At 39.9% G+C, this 22386-nt stretch overlaps 1 protein-coding gene and 1 long non-coding RNA gene across 2 annotated transcripts in view; one reads left to right on the top strand and one right to left on the bottom strand.

Annotated features, from left to right (window-relative positions):
- The first annotated feature begins 993 nt into the window (after window positions 1–993).
- The window catches only part of LOC309475861, a 67690-nt gene continuing 46297 nt past the window's right edge, over window positions 994–22386 (top strand). Inside the window, exons 1-5 of the long non-coding RNA XR_014197873.1 lie at window positions 994–3074; window positions 4424–4479; window positions 6422–6787; window positions 6889–6964; window positions 7114–7329. This is a non-coding gene — a long non-coding RNA (uncharacterized lncRNA). The remainder of the gene's footprint in view (window positions 3075–4423; window positions 4480–6421; window positions 6788–6888; window positions 6965–7113; window positions 7330–22386) is intronic.
- On the bottom strand, window positions 10896–22041 carry LOC309475851 (uncharacterized protein). The gene is made up of 7 exons (XM_082138795.1): window positions 21506–22041; window positions 11788–12525; window positions 11602–11643; window positions 11394–11512; window positions 11183–11305; window positions 11024–11099; window positions 10896–10935 (listed from the first exon to the last, which is right to left on the bottom strand). The coding sequence occupies exons 2-6, from the start codon at window positions 11834–11836 to the stop codon at window positions 11028–11030; spliced, it is 405 nt and encodes a 134-aa protein (XP_081994921.1). The 5' UTR covers window positions 11837–12525; window positions 21506–22041; the 3' UTR covers window positions 10896–10935; window positions 11024–11027.

The following is a 22386-nucleotide window of genomic DNA, read 5'->3' as shown; positions in this document are numbered from 1 at the left end:
AATTTTTATAGAACTTTTCATGTTACGAGTGTGACAGTATATGTATGATTCTTCGGCTACCAGTTGTGGAAAAGACATAACGAGAAAGACTACATGTCGCCTATGTGACGTCACCCCATTAAGTTGACTTACCCGTGGTTTTCGCCAACCTCATGGATTTTGTCCTCTCCCTGAAAGAAGGCGGTGAAGTGCACCAAAGACACAGCCGTGTTTAGCAGGATCCGTGAGCTAGTGTCCGTGTGCGAATGGTGGTGACGTTTCAAACGCGTCGAAAGCAGTGAAGAGTTGTAGTCCACAAAGTGCTCTCACACAAAGTCTAACCGTATCAAACTTCTACCCGCTAAATTGTAGCATTCTTCACACGAAAGATTATATAAAAAATTCACAGACAACATATGTTCACATTCATGGCACAATTCAAACTGAAAATAATTATTTTCGGGACCAGGAAATAATTATTTTCTCCCATTCACTTGCATTGACGATTTTTCAACCTAGCGGGGTTAGCGGAAGGGGCGGGACTTACCAGCTCTATAGTCGAGCACTTTAAAAATGAATAGTAACATGCACAACACATATACACAAATACTTTTACATCCACATGATTAAATACAACTGAAGCTACACATACATACCACTCCCATGAAATTTGAACAAAAATTTGATTTTATATCACCATTTTTTTTGTGTGAGGTGGGGAGTTTCACTCTTGCTCGACCGTGTGCGGAGGAGAGAGTGACCCAGTTTCACAAAACTCGACAAAACTCTCTTATTTTAACTCTTTTCACAAAAATCTTTTTCTACAACTGTCCTTTCACTTACTTACTATCAATTCGCCGAGTTGGAATTTTATTTTGACCGTAGGAAGCTTAGTTCAGCCGTCTCGCGAAAGATTAATTAATTTTTTTTTTTTATCAAACAGCAGTCTATAAAACGGCGACGCGCCACACGTGCATTTGCACGTGGCGTGCACATTTCTCACTTCACTCTGTGGATGTGCAGACACGATTTCGCTCTCTCTTAAACATTGACTTTCAAAAGGAAAACTACTCAAGACAAACTTTATCACAAAATATATTATATATATAATAGAATATCTTCTTATTGTATATTTTTCTCTTTTTGTTACTTTTCTTAACAAGCCTGCCTGAAGAAGATATAGTATATCGAAACGTCGCGAAGGCTTGTATTCTCTTTTCAATTTTATCTTTTCATTTTATTATTAATATTTATTTACTATTTTACTTTTGGGATTGATGAGACACTGCGAGGATGGACGTCTTTAGAGGCCGTGTGAGACAGAGAGATATAGACTCAGACTCTCTAGCAGTTCTCCTGTTCTGAATAGAACAAATAATAATCATTATTTTCCTTCTAATGCACGGGCTCGTGCGAATGAGACAGATTTTGCCCCAAAAGAAAGGGGAAGAAATATGAGTAGGAATTCCCAGACTTTTGACCACAGAAATGGTCAAAGGGTCAGGGAATTTAGAAACACGGCCAGGGGACACAGGACTGTGTCCTCCCATAGGCCTAATGTCTATCATGAGTCAAGACTGGTTGAAGGTTGAATTTTTCAAAAATTAGGTTGAGGATGATCACTCTCCTCCTCGACAACAAACTTATTATTCTCGCCAATACTCGAGACCGCCAACACAATTTCAAAGGAGGAGTTCTACTTATAATTTTCCATCACGCTCTTTTTCGAGACAACATAATAAGAGAGTCTCATTTGTAAACCATGGGGGAAGTTTTAGAGATCGATATTTCAATTGATAGACGACCAATAGAGCAAAAGAGAAAGAGCTCTGCGCTACTTTCCTCGGGAAAACGAAAGAGCCGAGGAAAGGCCTCATAGGTTTACACAAAATGAGTACATACCAGCCCAGCCAGCACTAAAAAATTAAATAAATGCTTGCACGACATCATCAGACTCGTGCATCATTTGAGCAAGGTAACAACAAAAATTACGGGCAATCAGCCAATCACTTTCCAGCAACTCACGCGGCTGCTCACAAACACGGTCAGACCAGCGTTTCCTGGTGAGCAGGTCAAAACATTGCTTGAGGGTAATGCCAAAAACTGGGCATTCAACACACAAGTAATTTTAGAGCAACATTATGAGACTCTGATGAAGCTCTGCAGAACGTTCGCACACAGAGTAACCACCATGAGTGGCCAAAAGCATTCGAGATAGCTGCTGGCTGGGCTAGTAGAAACTTTCATAGTCGAATCACCGCAGGCGGAAGCTCTTATCACGGCGGAGACGCCAGGTCCCTCTACCACACTCAGAACAGAGACAGCACGTGCTCCGACCTATGCGGAGGTAGTGACAAGAGGTGGACAAGAACCCACCAATACTGTGACCACCACTACGCTGGCAGCTCACACTATTGTTTTACCACCACGGGCCACACACGTACCTGTCGCCACCACCAACACCACCACCACACGGATCACAGACACCTCAATAACACCAACACGGGTAATACAAACACCACTTAGGGCAACCACCACTGACTCACCAATTCGACCTCAAATGATAATGAACACCATTGATATTCATACTTCTCCGGGTCTATTGGTTAGGGGGGATTGGCCCATTGATGAGGAAGTTCCTCGAGCAGGTCTTCAAAAAACGCTCCAGCCCACACAGGTTGTTGAGCCCCAGCTCACACCCGCTATTGAACCCCCTCCAATTCAAGAGGTAGAGAGCACAGGAGAGGTGGAGCCCCAACCCACACAGGTACCTGAGCTCCCTCTTATTCAGTTGACAGAGAACCCTCCTCCCTCTTGAACAAAGACAAGGAAAATAACCGTAAAGAGAAGCACTGTAAAGATCTTTTGCCCCCCCTGGAGGAAAGAAAAAAAAAAAAAAAAAATTTTTTTTGATTTGTTTCCTTGGCATTTTGTAGGCATCTTTTTAAATAACCAGAGGATTTTGTTCCAAAAATGCGGTTTGAAAGAGATCATTCAGTGTAATGTGATCAAGAAGCCCTTATAAAATCAGATGGTCATGAGACACTCTGTGATGTCATCAAACGGCACCCAGAAAGGCCATGTGCTGCAGAAAGGTGAGTTCACTGCTCTTAACCCTTTAGAACCTGAAGCTAAAATAGGTGTTTTTCACATAATTTGATTTTTTGACTGTAAAATTCTAAAACAATGTGCTATCTTCATGTGCAAGGTGTCATCTTTTTCAGAAAAAGATAAGCTTTCAACAAATTACAGTTATTGACCATTATTGTGTGTGGTGAGTTTGTAAATAGAATTTAAATAGACAAAAATAAATATACTATAATACATATATACAAGTCTTTTTTGTGACGTTGGGTTGCACAGTTTTTATGTAGGACACTTTTTTTCATACACGCACGCATACAAATGCACGCATTCATAGGCATGCACACACGCACTACATGCTTACATGTAGTTTCTTACGAAAGAAACTAACACTTTAAAGTTGAAAAATGAACTATAATACATATATAAAAGTGTTTTTTGTGACATTGAGTTGCACAGTTTTCATTTAGGATACTTTTTTCATACACACACATACAAATGCACCCATTCAGGCATGCACACGCACGCACTACATGCTTACATACGTGAAAGAGTAACGGCCATCCGCCTCCCAGATTTCATTAAAAATTATCCCAATCCCCTCTTCTGCTGTCTAACACTTCTTTCGCCATGTATTTGTTCGTTTCTTTTATTATTTTATGCAATCCAAAACACTCTAACCTGCCGCGCGTCGAATCTCTCTGTTCAAATCCTTCCATCCCGCACGGCTGTCATTTGCAGACGGAAAGCATGACATTACCGTAATAAGCCGTATATTGGCGAAAAGCGCATGATGTCTACTGTCAGGAACTATTTAAATTATTTTGATAGTGCAAACGGTTGAAGAGTTACAGTGACAAGAATACAGCTTGGTTGGCTGTGTCGTCGACGACACATCCGGTTTTAAAGGGTTAAATATCTGATAATTCCACCTAACCCATGTTGAGCTAAGTTACAAAAACACATGTCATTCAGTTAAATGCCCCAAAAAACACTTATATTGTTCGATTTTTTTTTTTTTTTTTTTTTTTTTTTTTTTAAAAAAGCAAATGATTAACAACAATTTACAAGACTAAATATCTTGCATTATTTTGCTTATCTAATAAATAGATCTTGATTTAGGAATGTTTAGATATTTTGACTGGAAAACAAAAAAACAAACAAACTATTACTTAGTAATATAAGCATTTCTTTTGCAGTGCAGTATCACTGTGTGCATAACCATTTTGACATCTTATTTTATAGTAGCCTACAGATAAATAAGGAATATTTAGCACTGACAGATATGTGTTAAACTTAATCAATATTAATATGTTGATGCCTTTTTTTGTATGGTTTAATTTGTTTTATTGATTACCAGAACTGAACACCTGCACGGTGGGAGAGCAACAGGATACAATCAAAACAAGCACAGAAGTGAGTAAATTAGGTCTTATTTTCCTTTCTTTAGTGGGACTATAAAAAGTGTGTTTTCGTTACAGTTACACTAATCCTAACTTACAAAAACCTATTTTTTTGAGAATGATGACTCCCAATAACATTACAATCTCCAACTACTTCAGATCACTGTTGTTTACAGGTTTAGAAGTGATGTGCTGTAAATCCTTGCATGATCTGTTAACATTGACATTTAACATTGAGACATCCGTCTGTTTGACCCTGATATGCTTCCCATGCAGTTTCTAGTATATACACTAAGTGTAATTGTGGTCTTTATGACCCCAAATATTTGTAGTGATTGTTAATAAAAACTTTTTTTTAATTAGAACTTTCTTCTTATTGTTTACTTCTTCATCTATACATTGGTACCAATTACCACAAAACTCACCATAACCTTCCATTTAAAAATGTTATATTTGAATGAAACATCACTTAAATCAGGGGTCACCAAACTTTTTTCTCTGGGGGCCACATTATCGTTCCTGACTGTGATGGGGGGCCGGGGCCGGGTCAGCTATATAACATAGAATTGTATGACCCAGACCAAAATGACCACCAGCAGGCCTTATTGAGAGATTACTAGCCTGGCACAGCCATCCCCACTACTATATCCACACTACTATATCAACACTTGATTCCTGGCACATATTTGTTTATCTTTACTAGTGGTTTGCAAAAGTTGTAATCGAGTCTTCACACTTTGTTTTAATTAAAGTTATTCTTCACAAATAATCGTTGGTCCACTGTTCTTTGGAAACTCTGCACTCTCTTTTAGGGGTGGAACGGTACACAGAAGTCACGGTTCGGTTCATACCTCGGTTCAGACATCACGGTTCGGTACGAGTTCGGTACAATGGAGGGAAAAGCAAAACAAAAATGCAGAAGGCTTGTGCATGTCTCAGGTTGGACCACCAAAGGAAAATAAATTACTTAAGCCTTGTATTTTTAAAATAAATTTGATTAATAAAGTAAATAAAGGTATAGAACCAGTTTATTTGTAGTGCACTGGCAATAGTTTTATATATTTAGTTTATTAATTCAATTCATAAAAATACCTTGATATGTTTGGTAATTGTAGCCTACCTGAATGAATTGAAAATTAATCTGCAACATTTCAGATTAATAATATTTTGTTTTCCTTAAAAATGTAATTAACAGTAACAAACACTTTGCAGTTTGAATGATGTCCTGCATAAACTAAATGACGGAGTATGTTTTTATGTTTCCACTGTTCGATCGCGGCCGCGCCTCACACAAACACACACACACGCACACGCAGACGCGCAAATATAAGTAAACACTTTACGACTTTTCGATCGCGCCCGCGGCCCACACCTCTCTCTCAACATATTCCAGCATAGCAATCTTACCATCGCAGCCTGCTTCAGAGCTAAGGCGGAGCTACAGGTGTCCCTAAAGAATCTGCGTATCTAACAGTAGATCCGCATTACATTAATTAAATTGCACGCGAGTTTTATTTATTTTTATACTGTGTATTCTCCGTGTAAATGTATGCACCAAACAGTGACCAAACATTCATTTTACTGGATGTGGCCAACTGCTCATAAATCACATTTTGTAAATGTGTGTATATATATTTATAAAACGCATTAAAAATAAATAGTATTAAAGAATAATATTCTATTAATTGTTTTAATATATTTTTGACTCGTTATGAAATGGATGTTTTATTACCACAGAAATTTTACAGAAAAGTGTCACACAAGAAACACCTAAAGGACAAGACCTGGAGTCAGATTATAGTAGAACATTTATTTTATAAAAAAAATAATAATAATCATTTAGAATGTATAAAAAATTATTCAAAAAATATAAAAATAAAGAACACAATATGAAGAAACAAACAGAAGTGAAGAGTGAACATGAACTTCTTGAACTTTATACATTAATACTATAGGGCAGATGAGGCGGCACTTTGATTGACAGCTGCCGTCTCCGCTCCTGTGACGTGCACTTCTTGAGACGGACCAGCAGAAGACAAACAGGTTGCCTAGTTTACAACGACACTGTACTATTTCACTATTCTCACCACCTAACTAATGACACCTCGTGATAAAAGTCAGTATTTAGTTCTTGAAACTTTCTTCAGGCTCCCTATTATTCTGAAGCGGATGATTGACAGACCAGAGTCGCCCTGTAACGTTTCTGCTGACCTCTAGTGGACGACTTACGACAGTGACTTTAATATAAATGATCTCTCCGTTCTATACCTTGGATGGGTTTGATGTCTTATAATGGACATGATGCAGAAGAGTGCTGACAGGTAATGCCACAGACGGCTTGTTTTCATCTCGCTGCAGAGCACGAGTTCTCTCCCAGTCAACAACCTGATCCTAACCTCTGTCTTAATGACCTTGACCATAGATTGTGTGCTCTTCCATTTGGTCAGAAGAAGGCAGCATGAAATTGCAACATCCCGAGGCAAACCAAGTCAAAGTAGGTACAGGACTTAAAGCAGTACTACTCTTCAAACACGTCATTTAAATGTACATTTAAAACTAATTTGGTTGTTGAAAAACCAAGATTTGAAGGCCCTGTTTTTTTGTTATGCATTTAATTTTTTTAATTTTTTCTAAACAACAACACCAGTTTTTAGGTCACCCCCATCCACAACACTTTCTACAGAGGGACTATCGAGAGCATCCTGAGCAGCTGCTTCACTGTAGGGATCCTAACATCCAGCAGCGGATAGTGAGGACAGCAGATCATCAGTGTCCATCTTCCCTCTCACAGACACACTGCTGTGCCCGCAGAGTTATCAGTGTTGCGGATGACCACACACACCCTTCTGCCGTCCAGCAGGAGGTACAGAAGCATTCTGACTTTATAATCTAATTGTGTACAGTGTTTTTTGTTTGTCCTATATGTTGTTATATGCAGCACCTTAGGCCACTGTTTCATGTCACTGTATATGAGCTGCGTATAGAGCTGCAAAGACAACAAAGCTACTTTGACTCTATAACTCTTATGGTTACTTCAATTAGAGTTGTGGAGTATGAAAATAATGCCATATTGCATAAAGAAATCCCAAACATATATGCACAAATGTAATATAAATGTTATTAGCTGACAGTGTTCAGGTGGGTCCAGATAAATTGTGACAAATGCAGCGGTACGGAATGCATCGTATTAACACATGGCATCGTATGCTTGGCCCCTAGAAAAGTCCTTCATGGTAAATTGAATCTGTGCCCTCCAACAAAAGTGCTTGGACTTTGTTTGCAATTAATTACTTTTTCTTTATCTTTTATTTGATTTAAAAAAAAGCAAAAAACACATACTTAACAGTGTTAAATAAAATAAAAAACACTGTTCAACAGAACTGCTTGGTTTTGTTACCACAGTTATCTGCGTGGTTCCTCGCCGATGAAGTTCCACATGTGTGGCTATCCAACACGAAAATGCATGCAGCAAATAAGCCGTTCACAATATTTTCTTCAGATAACTCCAAATTTCTCCCACACACTGGACTTGATTTTTGATGACTGTCGACAACTTTACAATCTCACTAGCTATTCTTTCTTCAACTCCTCAGCATCCATCTCGACGACTGCAAGCAGATCGCGCGCGCGCGGTTATGATGCATTTTTAAAAGTGAAAGATCCTGGGAGGGCGTGGCGCGTGGACAAATAAACTGATGTGGATTTTAAATTATTTTATCAACTTGAAATACAGGCAATCAGGCATATTTTTGTAGACGTGTTCCTAAAAATCTGAATATATTTTTACGTTTGCATGTGATTGTTTTAAACCCGTGTTTAAACCCGTGTTTCCCCCGTGTCCGACCCGACACACTTTGGATATTTTTCACCCGTTTAAGCAAAATTTGCGGGTCACTCGTCCAAACCCGTGCAGGACTCTAATCAGGCAGACAATTGCCATTAGCTAAAACAAGTTTATTATGGTTCTGTTCCCGTTCCTGTGATGGCAAAGACAGTGCATATATATGCCGGTCTATTAGCCGCACCATTTTTCTGACCCCATGCTGCGCGCGCACCCAACCTAGGCGTTCGATGTTTACAAACATTGAAGGGGTCTATAGGTGAGGAACATAGTCAATAATTCACTATATACAGCGAGTGTCCCGTCCCAAAAAAGTTGGAAATCTCAAAATAAATAAATAACAAAGTGCGAGTTAAAACTACACAAAGTCAACGATATTTATTACTAAATAAAACGTCTAAAAACAAGACATAAAAAACAAGTAGGCATAGAGGCATAAGCACCCCCATTAGAATCTATATACATTTTGCAGAATAGTCCATCCAAACAATACAAACAATAATCGATGCAATGTTTGAATGGGTCCTCAATCCTTGCAAGCCGCACAAACAAAAGTATCCAGGCTGGACGGCTGAACGCAGGATCTGTGGTACCGGCGCAGGCAGGAAAGACAGCTAATCTGAAAATGTGGATCAATAAAGACAACTAAATGATAACATCACTGTTAACTTTGAGGATGCATGTGTAAATGTTTGCACATACTAACCCAGGCGGTGTCTCCGCTTTCCTCTCCACAGAATGAGCACAACCGGGTTAAATCATCTAGAAAACAATACAGAATAAAATAAAAAAAAAGGAGGCCAAAAACTATTTATATAGATGTAATGCTCTCCCTGTGTCATGTCTGGGAGGAACTGCAATAATCATTACGAACATTTTGATTAGCTTCGAGACATTCACAGCTCAAGGATTTTACTGTACATACTAAATCATAATTTAAAGGACTGGTTATGCATCAGTGATTTAAGCGATGTGTCCTAAAATGAATGGTGCTCTGTCTGAACTTGAGAATGAACAACTTCCGTGAAACGTACCACTGTCTTGTAGAAGAGTGACAGCTATGTGTTTCCTGAGGTTGTTAACTGATTCTTCATCACTGGAAAAATCAATTGGCTGCTGACGGAGAATGCATTCGGCAAACTACAAAAAAATTAAAATAAAAAGATGTGTATATATATGTTGTCATTTTAGGACAGTGCTATTAGAAATTACTATATGATGTCCATGTCCACCATCATATAATCATCCTCATTTTTATTTTTTTAATTCAATCAAATTGGATGTTTAAGTCATTAAAACTTGAATTCATCAAACTGACTTAAATAAGTTGAATCTTGTATAAATTGTAAAAAAAAATTATATATATATATATATATATATATATATATATATATATATGATCAATATGTCAGGAAACCATATTACATTACTTTAACTCATCAAAATAAGTTGAGCAGTTTTTTACACCTTTGATACCTTCAGTACATAAACTCCACAGGACGAGGAATCCCTCTGTTTAGGATGAGGAATCCCTCTGTTTGGGATGAGGAATCCCTCTGTTTGGGATGAGGAATCCCTCTGTTTGGGATGAGGAATCCCTCTGTTTGGGATGAGGAATCCCTCTGTTTGGGATGAGGAATCCCTCTGTTTGGGATGAGGAACCGTCTCGCACGTCCAGGATGAGGAATCCCTCTGTTTAGGATGAGGAATCCCTCTGTTTGGGATGAGGAATCCCTCTGTTTGGGATGAGGAACCGTCTCGCACGTCCAGGGTGAGAAATCCCTCTGTTTGGGATGAGGAATCCCTCTGTTTGGGATGATGAATCCCTCTGTTTGGGATGAGGAACCGTCTCGCACGTCCAGGGTGAGAAATCCCTCTGTTTGGGATGAGGAATCCCTCTGTTTGGGATGAGGAATCCCTCTGTTTGGGATGAGGAACCGTCTCGCACGTCCAGGGTGAGGAATCCCTCTGTTTGGGATGAGGAATCCCTCTGTTTGGGATGAGGAATCCCTCTGTTTGGGATGAGGAATCCCTCTGTTTGGGATGAGGAATCCCTCTGTTTGGGATGAGGAACCGTCTCGCACGTCCAGGATGAGGAATCCCTCTGTTTGGGATGAGGAATCCCTCTGTTTGGGATGAGGAATCCCTCTGTTTGGGATGAGGAATCCCTCTGTTTGGGATGAGGAATCCCTCTGTTTGGGATGAGGAATCCCTCTGTTTGGGATGAGGAACCGTCTCGCACGTCCAGGATGAGGAATCCCTCTGTTTGGGATGAGGAATCCCTCTGTTTGGGATGAGGAATCCCTCTGTTTGGGATGAGGAATCCCTCTGTTTGGGATGAGGAATCCCTCTGTTTGGGATGAGGAATCCCTCTGTTTGGGATGAGGAACCGTCTCGCACGTCCAGGCTGAGGCGTCGTATCCTCTCTGAAGCATCAATGCTCTTATATTGACAAACAACAATGTAACAAATGACAGCGCTATGCATTGTAGTTTCAAATACATTACTGTAAAAAGCCTTTGATTTTATTTATTCATACCTTGTCACCTTCTGGCACTTCATTACATCGATTTGACTTTCTCCCATTGGGTCTAAAAACAATGGCTTCTTCTGTGATGGCAGGATAACCTTTCAGGATTTTAGAATATATAGAAACATAGTTATGCACACTAATGGTCTGTTTTAGTTTGGTTTATTTAAAAAACAAAGCAAGTACCATCTTATACCGTAACTGTCCAGTGGTTGTGCTTGTTTGTGATGCCAATGATGAAGTGGTACACTGAGGGGTCAGTCTGGAAATATTTTTGTTGTTGTTGTTGTTGTTAGAATTCAAAGCCTTTGTGACCTTATCGTATTTACACTGAATAAAACCAACCTTCAGCATTGTTAAATGACCTCGCCAAATTTTTCTCATTTCAAAGCTGTCTATGTAGAACGCCTGCTCTGCTGACCGAGTGTTGAATCTCTGGATTTCCAGATAGATGAAGGCATTGATGACCTGCTGACAATGAGGTTCACATGAAGGTGCATACATGTTGTGTTTATTATACATAATAATAAAGTCAAGCAGCTGTTTGTTTGTGTACCTCACTCTCGAGCTCCAGACCTGGAGAAGTACTGTAAAGGTCAGAAAAGAAGACTTTGTATGGCCCAATTTTGGAGACCAACACAAAAACATTCTTTCCTCTCCATGCATCTGTAATGCCTGTATTTAAAAACATACCGAGTGTATAATGTCCCTTTTCAAAGAGCCTTCCCATAGTTCACATCACAGACGCAATATTTCTAACTTACACTGTTCTATGCGTGGGCTGACTTGAGTTTCTGACACAGTTTCTGCTGTGGAAAGGTGGATGATAACACACTGATAGATTATTTGTTTATTTAGTTTGACAACACAACTACAATTTTAAATGTGTCTTGCCTTATACAAAATAAATATAAATAATGTTAAAAAACGTATGTGAATTTATATTTTACTGTTTGTACATGTGCCCAGATCCAGCAGACGATGCTCTAGCCTCCTCATGTCTTCCTTGCCATCTTTAATGAGTTGGACAACATGTCGTCTTACATCCTTGTATTGCCTTCTGACGCGTCTCACGGACTCTAGACAGAAATAATGAATGTGAATTATGAGATGGGTTATTGTCCCAGTGCTAACTTATTCCATATAAAAATCAGTCTGTTGCAATAATTGATTCTTTTTAGAAAACCTACAAATAAGCATCATTCAAAAAGTATAAATTAAAAAGAGCAAAAGATGTTGATAAATAAACAATCAAAAATAAAATTTAAACGAGAGAATAATAAAGACTACAAAATTAATCATTTCGCTACATGACGTTCAAGCATGGTATTTTTTTTTTGTAAAAAATGTTCATGTCCAAATGAATACCAATGAATAATGAATACATATATGGCAGAAAATAAAATGCTATAGCAAAAGTGTTACAAGGTAACAACACAGTGTATAAACGCTCGATCAACATGAAACTGTTATTTATCCACTCAGTAGCCCAGTTTCGAAACCGCTCACGTGATGTCATAAGTACAGGCATAACTTGAAATATCATGCAAATAATTAAAAAAGTGGAAAGATTGTCACCTTGATCAGCAGAAGATCGATCTCACACGGTGTAAAACAACAGGTTTGATTGACAGTAAGACGTCACAGGTCACAGAGGGGGATCGAGTATGGATGTTACAAAATAACATCTTAAAAAGAAACAATATAAGCATTAAAGAACTATAAAAGAAAACTATTAGATAAGAGAACTATATGATAAAAAGAACTATATAACAGAACTATAAAATTAAGACAAAAAAAACTGGCAAAGAACTCAAGCTCTGTGGACTGAGGGGAAAGGGGAGAAAAAAAACCCCGGCAGGCAGCCATCTTCAGCACAAGATCCACATAAACACATTCATCCAGTCCTCGGGAACCAAGCGTCGGCTGTGTCGAAAAGTGACAGGACAGATTTTTTAGGTGCACTCGGGCAAAGTCCTGGCCTACTCGTCAAGCCATTCTAGGTTTAAGCCCTCGCCACGGAATGAGGTCCTCCGAACACCATAATCGAATTTGAGCTGGGTGTCGACGGGTATGTCAGAGAGCGCTTTGAACAAAATCACATCCGTTTTCACTCCACTCGGCTTAACGGAGCAGTAAAACAGCTTTTAGTTTGGCATCTTTGCAGAACTATTTATAAGTCGGCCAAACGTGTCCGAGTCGGGATGGCATGCGCAGGGGAAGGTCTGCGCGTTGTGACGGTTCAATGAGTCCTTGTGCATTGAGTGCTTGTGTGTTTGTCCCCAAGTTACAGGCTGATTGCTGGAGGGCGTGGCTTTACACCTGAACCAGATCATGGTACTTTAAAAGACACTGGGTCAAACAGAGAGGTAGTCGATGGCTCACTGGTGTTGTTGCGGCTCTGGAGGCTTCCGGAGAGCTGACGGGATGTGTGGGTTACGGGAGATCACAACCGCTTCGGAGATCTGATGTGATACACTTCCCTGATGACGATATTTTGATTTGGACTTCTCGTTATGTTTGGTTGAACTGATATCATTTGAGCTTGCTACTTACAGTTACATACTGACACACTGACTAACACTTATACTGATCTCTTGACATTTCATGTTTATTACTTTATTTAAATAAATCTAGTTGTTTACGTAGCGGTTGTGTGGCGTCTCCCTTACTTTGTTGCGATCTTTGAGAAGAATCGTAACAAATGGGGGCTCGTCCTAAAAGAGTAATTAGTTAACAAATGAGAGTTTGTTTGATTAAAATGTAGGCATTGTTTAGCTCATTTGGTAGACTAGTGCTCTGTTGGATGTTAATGTGAAAGTTAATCTTGTTTGTTCGCATTATTTTGGAGATGTACGTAAATCTTTGATTAGATTATGTTGGTAATGTCCCGTGAGTTCGAAGGTAGTCATTTAAGGTAAGTGCATGTTATTGAGGTACGGATGAAACCTTATTCATTTTTCCCCTGTAGGTATTAGCAACGCTTGCGTTGATTTGTTATTTTGCCTTTTTTATTTTTGTGCAGGCTTTTGGGTGAAGCACACCGCCGTGGCTACGGATTGGGCTGTATTGCTCAGTTTCGAAACCAGCGGTATTTGGTGTTTAAAGTCGCTTTACTCTTGAAAGCTGCATGAAGATTAGGCATAGAATAGGTTAGTGGGTTGTTAGGTAGGGTAGAAGGGGAGAAGTTGAATGAGTGTTTTGGTCCGTTGCTTATTAGGGTTTTTAATGCACTTACTTTAAGTCGAGAGTGTAATCAACAAGTTAAAGGTTAAAATGACATCCGTTGAAGAATTTGTGAAAGCTCCGTCGGAGGACGTGTTAAATTCGTTTGTGAAGCAACAATTGTGGGAACTTGTAGAGCTGTTTAAAATTGGTGATGTGGATAAAAAAATAAAGAAGAATGAACTTCGTTCTATTGTGAGAGATTGTTTAATCGAAAAGAATCTTTTGATCGTTTCTGCAAAGAAAAAACAAGACGTTGAAATAAAAACTTCGTTAGATATTTTTTCAGGGTTGTCTTTCGAACAGAAAAAAGAGATTTTGCACATGCAACAGATTCACGATAGAGATTTGGTCATGGAAACTAAACGGTATGAGTTGGAGTTTGAAAAATTAAGAACAGATAATTTACTCAAACAACGCGAAATTGAATTTGCACAGAAAAAAATAGAGTTTGAAAAATCAGAACGGGAGTTTGAGCTGCAGGCGGAACGTTTGCAACTAATAAAGGAGGGTATATTACCCCCAGAGGGTGGTGAAAAGTTACATTCGTCTGGCAGTTTTGACTTTGCCGGTAATTTAAGACTGCTCCCTAAATTCAACGAACGTGACCCTGATGTTTTTTTCTCTTTATTTGAGACCATAGCGGAAGAGCGGAAATGGCCAAGTGCGGTCCGAGTTATGATGCTTCAAACTGTCATTACAGGTAAAGCACAGGAGGCATACGCAGCGCTTACGATGGAGGACAGAAGAAATTATGATAAGGTAAAAGTGACTATCCTAAAAGCTTATGAGTTAGTTCCTGAGGCATACCGCCAGCGTTTTAGGAATTGGAGAAAAGGTGACCGCCAAACACATTCTGAGGTGGTAAGAGAACTTGTTTCACATTTTGATCGTTGGTGTATTGCTTCCGATGTTGATAATTTCGAGAAGTTGCGTAACTTGGTTATTTTAGAACAATTTAAGAACATTGTACCTGACTATATTGCTACATATATAAACGAAAAGAAGCCAAATGACGCGAGTGAAGCTGCAGTCTTGGCAGATGATTACATATTGACGCATAAAAATGTGTATCAGGAGGATCGACCAGGGCGTCCGTATGGTAACTTTAGTGAAAATAGGGTGGCATCAAAGAGATTTGAACAAACCTATGTTTCAAAATTCGAGAAAAAGGGTCGTGGGAGGAGTGACCGATACTTGGTATGCAATTACTGTTTCAATGTTGGTCATTGGAAAAATAAGTGTCCTATTTTGGCCTCAAAGTTGAAATTTAGTCCAAAGAATAAGACAAATGCAAATGTTAGTCCAGTGCTGATGACGGAGACAACAGGGTTTAATGATTTTGTGGGTAGTGCTTCGATGGAAGTAGGTAATGCAGTCTCTGAGTCAAAGAGTGACAGTACAAAACACTTTGCACCATTCATTACAGAGGGTTTTGTTTCTTTGATTAATTCTGATAAAAAAGTTCAAGTTAAGATTTTGAGAGATACCGGAGCTTCAGAATCCTTTATTCTTGAATCGGTCCTGCCTTTTTCTGATGCATCAAGTGAAGGGAAGAATGTTTTAATCAGGGGAATTGGATTACAAACTTTTTCTGTCCCTTTGCACAGGATAAACTTGACTTCGGAGTTGGTCTGTGGAGAAGTAACCCTGGGAGTGCGTCCATCATTGCCAGTGGAGGGTGTCATGGTAATACTGGGGAATAATTTAGCTGGAGATAGGGTATGGCGAGAGGTAATTCCACCACCTGTGGTAGTGTCCACTCCATTAATTGAAAAGTCTGATGTACTAAAGCAAGAATTCCCTGAGGTATTTGTAACGTGTGCAGTAACTCGTTCGAGGAGTCGTGAGGCATCTTGTGAAGAAAAAGAAGTGTTTAACTGTGTTGTGCCTGGTTTGTCTACTCTTTTTCCTATTACTCATAGGGAGTTGATGACTGCTCAACAGAATGATCCTGGGTTACAACAACTGTTTGAGAATGTTATTCCATCACAGGAGGTAAGAAGTGCTGCCAGTGGATATTTTATCCAGGATGAGATACTCTTAAGGAAATTTATTCCCTGTAAGAAAGGTTTGTTGGAGGAATCCGTATTTCAAGTAGTGGTGCCAAAGCAATTTCGAGAGGTGGTAATGCGAATTTCACATGGTGAAGTTGCTGGTCATTTCGGAGTAAATAAAACGTATAACAGAGTTTTGAGACAGTTTTATTGGCCATGTTTGAAAAAGGATATTTCGGCCTTTATTAAAACGTGCCATACCTGTCAGTTAACCGGGAAACCAAATCAATCTTTGAGACCAGTGCCTCTGTGTCCGATTGCGGTTACAAGTAAACCCTTTGAGCATCTAATAATTGACTGCGTGGGTCCATTACCGAAATCTAAATCAGGTAATGTATATTTGCTGACTGTGATGTGTCAGGCAACTCGATACCCGGCAGCTTATCCGATCAGAAGAATTACTACTAAAGCAGTTGTGAAAGCTTTAACCCAATTCATCTCTATTTTTGGGATACCGAAGATTATTCAGAGCGATAAAGGGTCTAATTTCACTTCACATATGTTTGCTGAGATTTTGAGAGTGATTAAGGTCAAGCATAATCAATCAAGCCCATATCACGCCCAAAGTCAAGGTGCGCTCGAACGGTTTCACCAAACATTGAAAGCGTTATTACGTGCTTACTGTGTGGAGTTGAACCGCGACTGGGAGGAGGGTTTACCCTGGTTGTTACTTGCAGCTAGAGAGGTACAACAAGAGAGTTTGGGTTTTAGCCCGAATGATCTTGTGTTTGGTCACAGTGTACGTGGTCCTCTTTCTGTTTTGAGGGAGGGATTGGGTGAAAAGGATCCTCCTCAAGGTTTGTTGGAATATGTGGATGGTTTCCGTAGACGTTTGTTTTTAGCTGGAATGAGTGCTCAGAAAAATCTTGTCGGAGCACAAGATAAGATGAAGAAACACTTTGACAAACATACCGAATGCCGTGTTTTTATACCGGGTGATCAGGTGTTGGTCTTATTACCTTCATCTGGCTCTCCTTTTTGCGCACGGTTTACTGGTCCGTATACTGTTCTTCGAAAAATGACTGACCAAAATTATCAAATTGCAACTCCAAATCGGCGAAAGGTTAAACAGTGTTTTCACGTAAATTTACTTAAGTCTTATCATTCTCGTAATTCTGACACTCAACTGGTTAAGCCAGCTGTTACTGTTGCTGCTGTCCCTCTGGATAATTCTCAACCTTCTTTTGTAGAAGGAGGGGAGGATGTGATTGTACCTGGAGACTGTGTCTTGCTTCCACGGTTAAAGAATTCAGAGACCCTTCAGAATCTAGATGCTTTGTTTTCACATTTGTCAGAGTTAAAAAGGTCAGAATTGATAGAGTTGTTGTTTGATTTTCCTAGTTTGTTTGCAGATGTGCCCACCCGTACGCATCTGATCCAGCATGATGTGGATGTGGGAGATGCGCGACCTATTCGTCAGCGTTTTTACAGGGTTCCTATCAATAAGCGGGATGTGCTGAAGTCAGAGGTTCAGTATATGCTTGAGAATGAGATCGCTGTTCCTTCATGCTCCAGTTGGGCTTCACCTTGCTTGTTGGTAAGAAAGCCAGATTCTACTTATAGATTTTGTACTGATTACCGCAAGTTAAACGCTATTACTAAACCTGACGCTTTTCCACTTCCTCGAATGGAGGATTGTGTGGATCAGGTGGGTTCTGCTAAGTTTGTAAGCAAACTAGACCTTCTAAAGGGATATTGGCAAGTGCCTTTAACTCCCAGAGCTCAAGAGATAACTTCATTCATTACACCATCTGGGTTATATTCTTACTCTGTTATGAGTTTCGGTTTGAGAAATGCACCCGCAACCTTCCAGAGATTGATGAATAAAGTGGTATTCGGCCTGGAGGGTTGTGCGGTGTATTTGGATGATGTTATTGTGTTTAGTGATACATGGGAACAACATCTGGTACATCTTCGTGCACTACTGCTGCGTTTGGCTGAGGCATGTCTTAGTTAACTTGGCAAAGTGTGAGTTTGCCAAGGGTACTGTTAGATATTTGGGAAAAGAAGTTGGACAGGGCGAGGTGCGACCTGTTCAAGCCAAAGTTGCAGCTATTCAACAATTTCCTCCTCCATCAACAAAGAAGGAGCTGATGCGCTTTTTAGGGATGGTCGGGTATTACCGGGGGTTTTGCCCAAATTTCTCAACTGTTGTTTCTCCGCTCACTGATCTGCTTAAGAGTGCTGTCAATTTTGTTTGGAGTGCAAACTGTCAGAAGGCTTTTGAACATGTTAAACTGTTATTAACTGTTGCTCCTGTTTTAGCTGCCCCTATGCTGGATAAGCTATTTAAGATACAAGTAGATGCAAGCCAGATTGGTGCTGGAGCTGTTTTATTACAGACTGGTGAGAGTGGACTTGACCATCCTGTAAGTTTCTTTTCTCGTAAGTTTAATACTTACCAAAGGAACTATTCTGTAATAGAGAACGAAGCATTATCCTTAATTTGGGCTCTTCAACATTTTGATGTGTACGTGGGGGGCGGATTACCTGTGGAGGTTTATTCTGATCATAATCCTCTAACGTTTTTACACTCTCTACAGTCCCCGAGTCAGCGGTTAATGCGCTGGATTCTCTTTTTGCAGCCTTACAGTTTAACTGTAAAACACATCAAGGGGACTGATAACGTAGTGGCAGATGCGTTATCTCGTGTTCCTGATTAGATCGAATAGTATACTGTAAGTGTTTGGACAGTTGTTACTATTTTTCTGTGCTCTCTGTTTGTTGCCTTAATATGCTTTCAGGATCCAGATTGCTGGGGATAAATTGAGTAGTCTAGGAGAATGGAGGTGACTGTGAAAAACACTTGTTATACGGGAATCGGATTTCATTAAAAAAAGAGTGCTTTTGAAAGGAAAGTATGATTTGTTAAATAATTTTTATTAATTTGAGATTCTTTTTGAGAGGTTTTGAGGATCCTTATAAGATATCGGATCTTTTAAAGGGGGGTGTGTGACGGTTCAATGAGTCCTTGTGCATTGAGTGCTTGTGTGTTTGTCCCCAAGTTACAGGCTGATTGCTGGAGGGCGTGGCTTTACACCTGAACCAGATCATGGTACTTTAAAAGACACTGGGTCAAACAGAGAGGTAGTCGATGGCTCACTGGTGTTGTTGCGGCTCTGGAGGCTTCCGGAGAGCTGACGGGATGTGTGGGTTACGGGAGATCACAACCGCTTCGGAGATCTGATGTGATACACTTCCCTGATGACGATATTTTGATTTGGACTTCTCGTTATGTTTGGTTGAACTGATATCATTTGAGCTTGCTACTTACAGTTACATACTGACACACTGACTAACACTTATACTGATCTCTTGACATTTCATGTTTATTACTTTATTTAAATAAATCTAGTTGTTTACGTAGCGGTTGTGTGGCGTCTCCCTTACTTTGTTGCGATCTTTGAGAAGAATCGTAACAGCGTCGACGCATAGGTCTCTTTGGCCCGCCTTAAAAAAAAACAAGTAGCCAGCCTGGTCACCGAGGTCCCACATCATCTCCTTCCCAACTGATGCTGGAATCACCTTCCCGTGATAGTCACAAACTATTTCCCCTTTGTAACGACAATGACTATGACATGCGGTCACATGCTGTTCAAATTAGTAAATCCTGATCTCCAAGTCTGCTTGAACGGTCAAAATTGCATCTTTGTGGCTCCCCCGAGGGACATTTGAGTCACATAAGGAAACCCTGTTTTCTTAGAATCCCCTCTAAAACCCCCATTTCAGCATGGACTCCCTGTGACTTTTACAACCTCACAGACTCGTGACATTCCAGAACACACACACACGTACACACACACACACACACACACACCAACATCCTTTTGTGTTTAACTTAAAATGTGTGTAACTCAGACTGGTATCTGAACTTCCTGAATGTATGTATGATTAATGTTGTTTTGATCATATAGTTCTGATCTTCGAGTGTTTGGATCTGAAATGTATTTTTGAAGGATGTTCTCCCAGTAGAATCGCATTCCGTAACCCGAGCTCATTGGCAGGTCATAAAATTTGACCACAGAGCTATCCAGCCCTATGCATGAGATAACAGGGTCGCAACATTCCAACACACACACATACAAACACACTCTGGACTGTGAAACAGAAACCCCCTACAGAAAAGGACTTTTACCCATAAAGTCACTCTTAAAGGTACTAAATATATAAATTTGTGTGTTAAGAGGTGTGTGTAAACTATAGGAAAGCATATGTCCTATTTGTGACATTAATAGAACTGCTATTGCCTATACAAATGCATAATAATGTATCGTTGCATTGCTACAACGCCTATATTCTATTTTTGATATCTCTGTAATCCTCTCCAGCTAACGGAGTTGAATTCCAATAACAGAATTCAGTGATGCGCATTGTTTTATAAGTTCATATGTCTGGAGAAAATCCTCTCCAGTTAAAGTCAATCATGACTCATTCGAGTGGGCGTGTCTAACCGGACAAAGGAATCTTCCCGCTCGAAAAATCTCGACAGCTGATTCGTCCTACACGAAGGAGGGGACGGCACCTGGGGCACGCGCGCGTCCCCCTTTGCAGCATCACACTGAAAGAGTACCATATCTCGCAAGTATCGTTCTCTCTAACAGCTGATTCCTGGTGTTTAGCTTGTAGGTCTGTGAATTAAGTTACCCTCTATCTCTTAACTCTTTCTTTCTTTCATGTCATTCATTCCGATCACGTCATGCTATGTTTTATGTTTTTGTTCGGTTAAATGTTTGTCTGTTTTATCGTTTGCATTTTACGTACGTTTATATTTGTAGCTTATAATCTCTAGCGTGTGCCATTTTATTAATAAACCCATTTATACTTTTAACTGTCTCTGTGTTTGAAAACCCACTTTTTATAAAGTCAATGAAACAAAAGATCTATAAAGCTACAGGCTCTATATTATAAAACTACTTTGAGTAGTTTTAATTTATAAACCCAAAGAGGTTTTGTCTTCGTGGCCAGAAGACAAACTTTCTTGGAGTTTTGTAAACAGGAATACTTCTTCTTAACTGTAATGATCAGACAGTACAGAACGAGGCATTTCCTATAATTGATAAAGTAAATGCATATGCGATTTATGAATTATGACCATGCGTTATAAATATTAATATTGCCAAAATTCCCTATATTCTTGAGCTAATTCGCATTAACCCAGAGGCATTTACGTTACACCTTTAAGAAAGGGCCGTGTTGCAACCACTCCTACAATAGAACAAAACATTACAATTTGAGTTGGTTGAATAAACATTGCATCCATTTGAAAAATGTTCTGTTTAAAAAAAAAAAAACCCTCTACTGCCTATGCTAATAATTCACTGCAGTATACGTTGCATGGCCCACATTTTATTTATAGAACAAACTAATGCCACAGTTGTACCCTTACCACGACCTTGCTTGGCACCGAAGTCCTTAATGGCCAGCCCCGTCCATGTCTGCTTAGACAGGCACTTCATTATGGCCTCATCCGACTCTATGGCGAGGTTGGAAGGAGATGGTTTCCACAAGCGCTGAATCTCCTCTGGCTTCGGGTAGTTGGACTTCCACCCCTCCTGCCTAATCAGCCTCGACAACTTTCCGGTCGAAGGCTTACGGACTTTGAAGTGTTCTGAAAGCCAAAATGAAACCACTTTACTCACACTGATCACTTTTTTGACTTCTTTTGAGTCGGACATTGCTGTGTTTTGATAGAGATAGTGTGTGGTAGAAAAAGGTTTTTGGGTTTGGAGTTTATAAAAAAAAAAAAAAAAGGCTAATTGTGTGATGTGGGTGTGTTGCCGTGTTAAGGGGTTTAGAAAAATGTTTGCCTTAAGCATTGATAAAAACTTGTTGGCGGCTGTTTACAAAAAAAAAAACAAGAAAAACCCACAGCAACCTGCAGTGTCTGCATGTTAAAATGAGGGACAATGCTGTATTGGTGGATTCGGAGACTTACCCAGAAGATATTCCCGTCTCTGGGCGTACTGCGAGACCCGCCACTTATCGTAGAAGGTGCGGTCTTCAGGAAACCCGTATTTCACACGCTGTTTTTTTTAAGGTGGCTGCCCATCCAGTGAAATGGGAAAACTGGTCACAAATGCAGAGCGTCCTGTGGTCCGACATCACGAGCGCCACGGTCCAGGTAAAACTGCACCGTCTGCCGTTGGGGCTCCGTTAGCTTCTGCACAGCAATACTAACGGCCCTGCGCACATCCTGGCTAGTAAAGTGGGGCAGTTTGTGCCTGCAGAAACAAAATGGAACACAAAGGGTTGCCTGTGAAATGACTG

Source organism: Leuciscus leuciscus (assembly GCF_965113295.1).
Source record: "Leuciscus leuciscus genome assembly, chromosome: 15".
NCBI lineage: Eukaryota > Metazoa > Chordata > Actinopteri > Cypriniformes > Leuciscidae > Leuciscus > Leuciscus leuciscus.
This window is presented reverse-complemented; position numbering and strand designations above follow the sequence as displayed.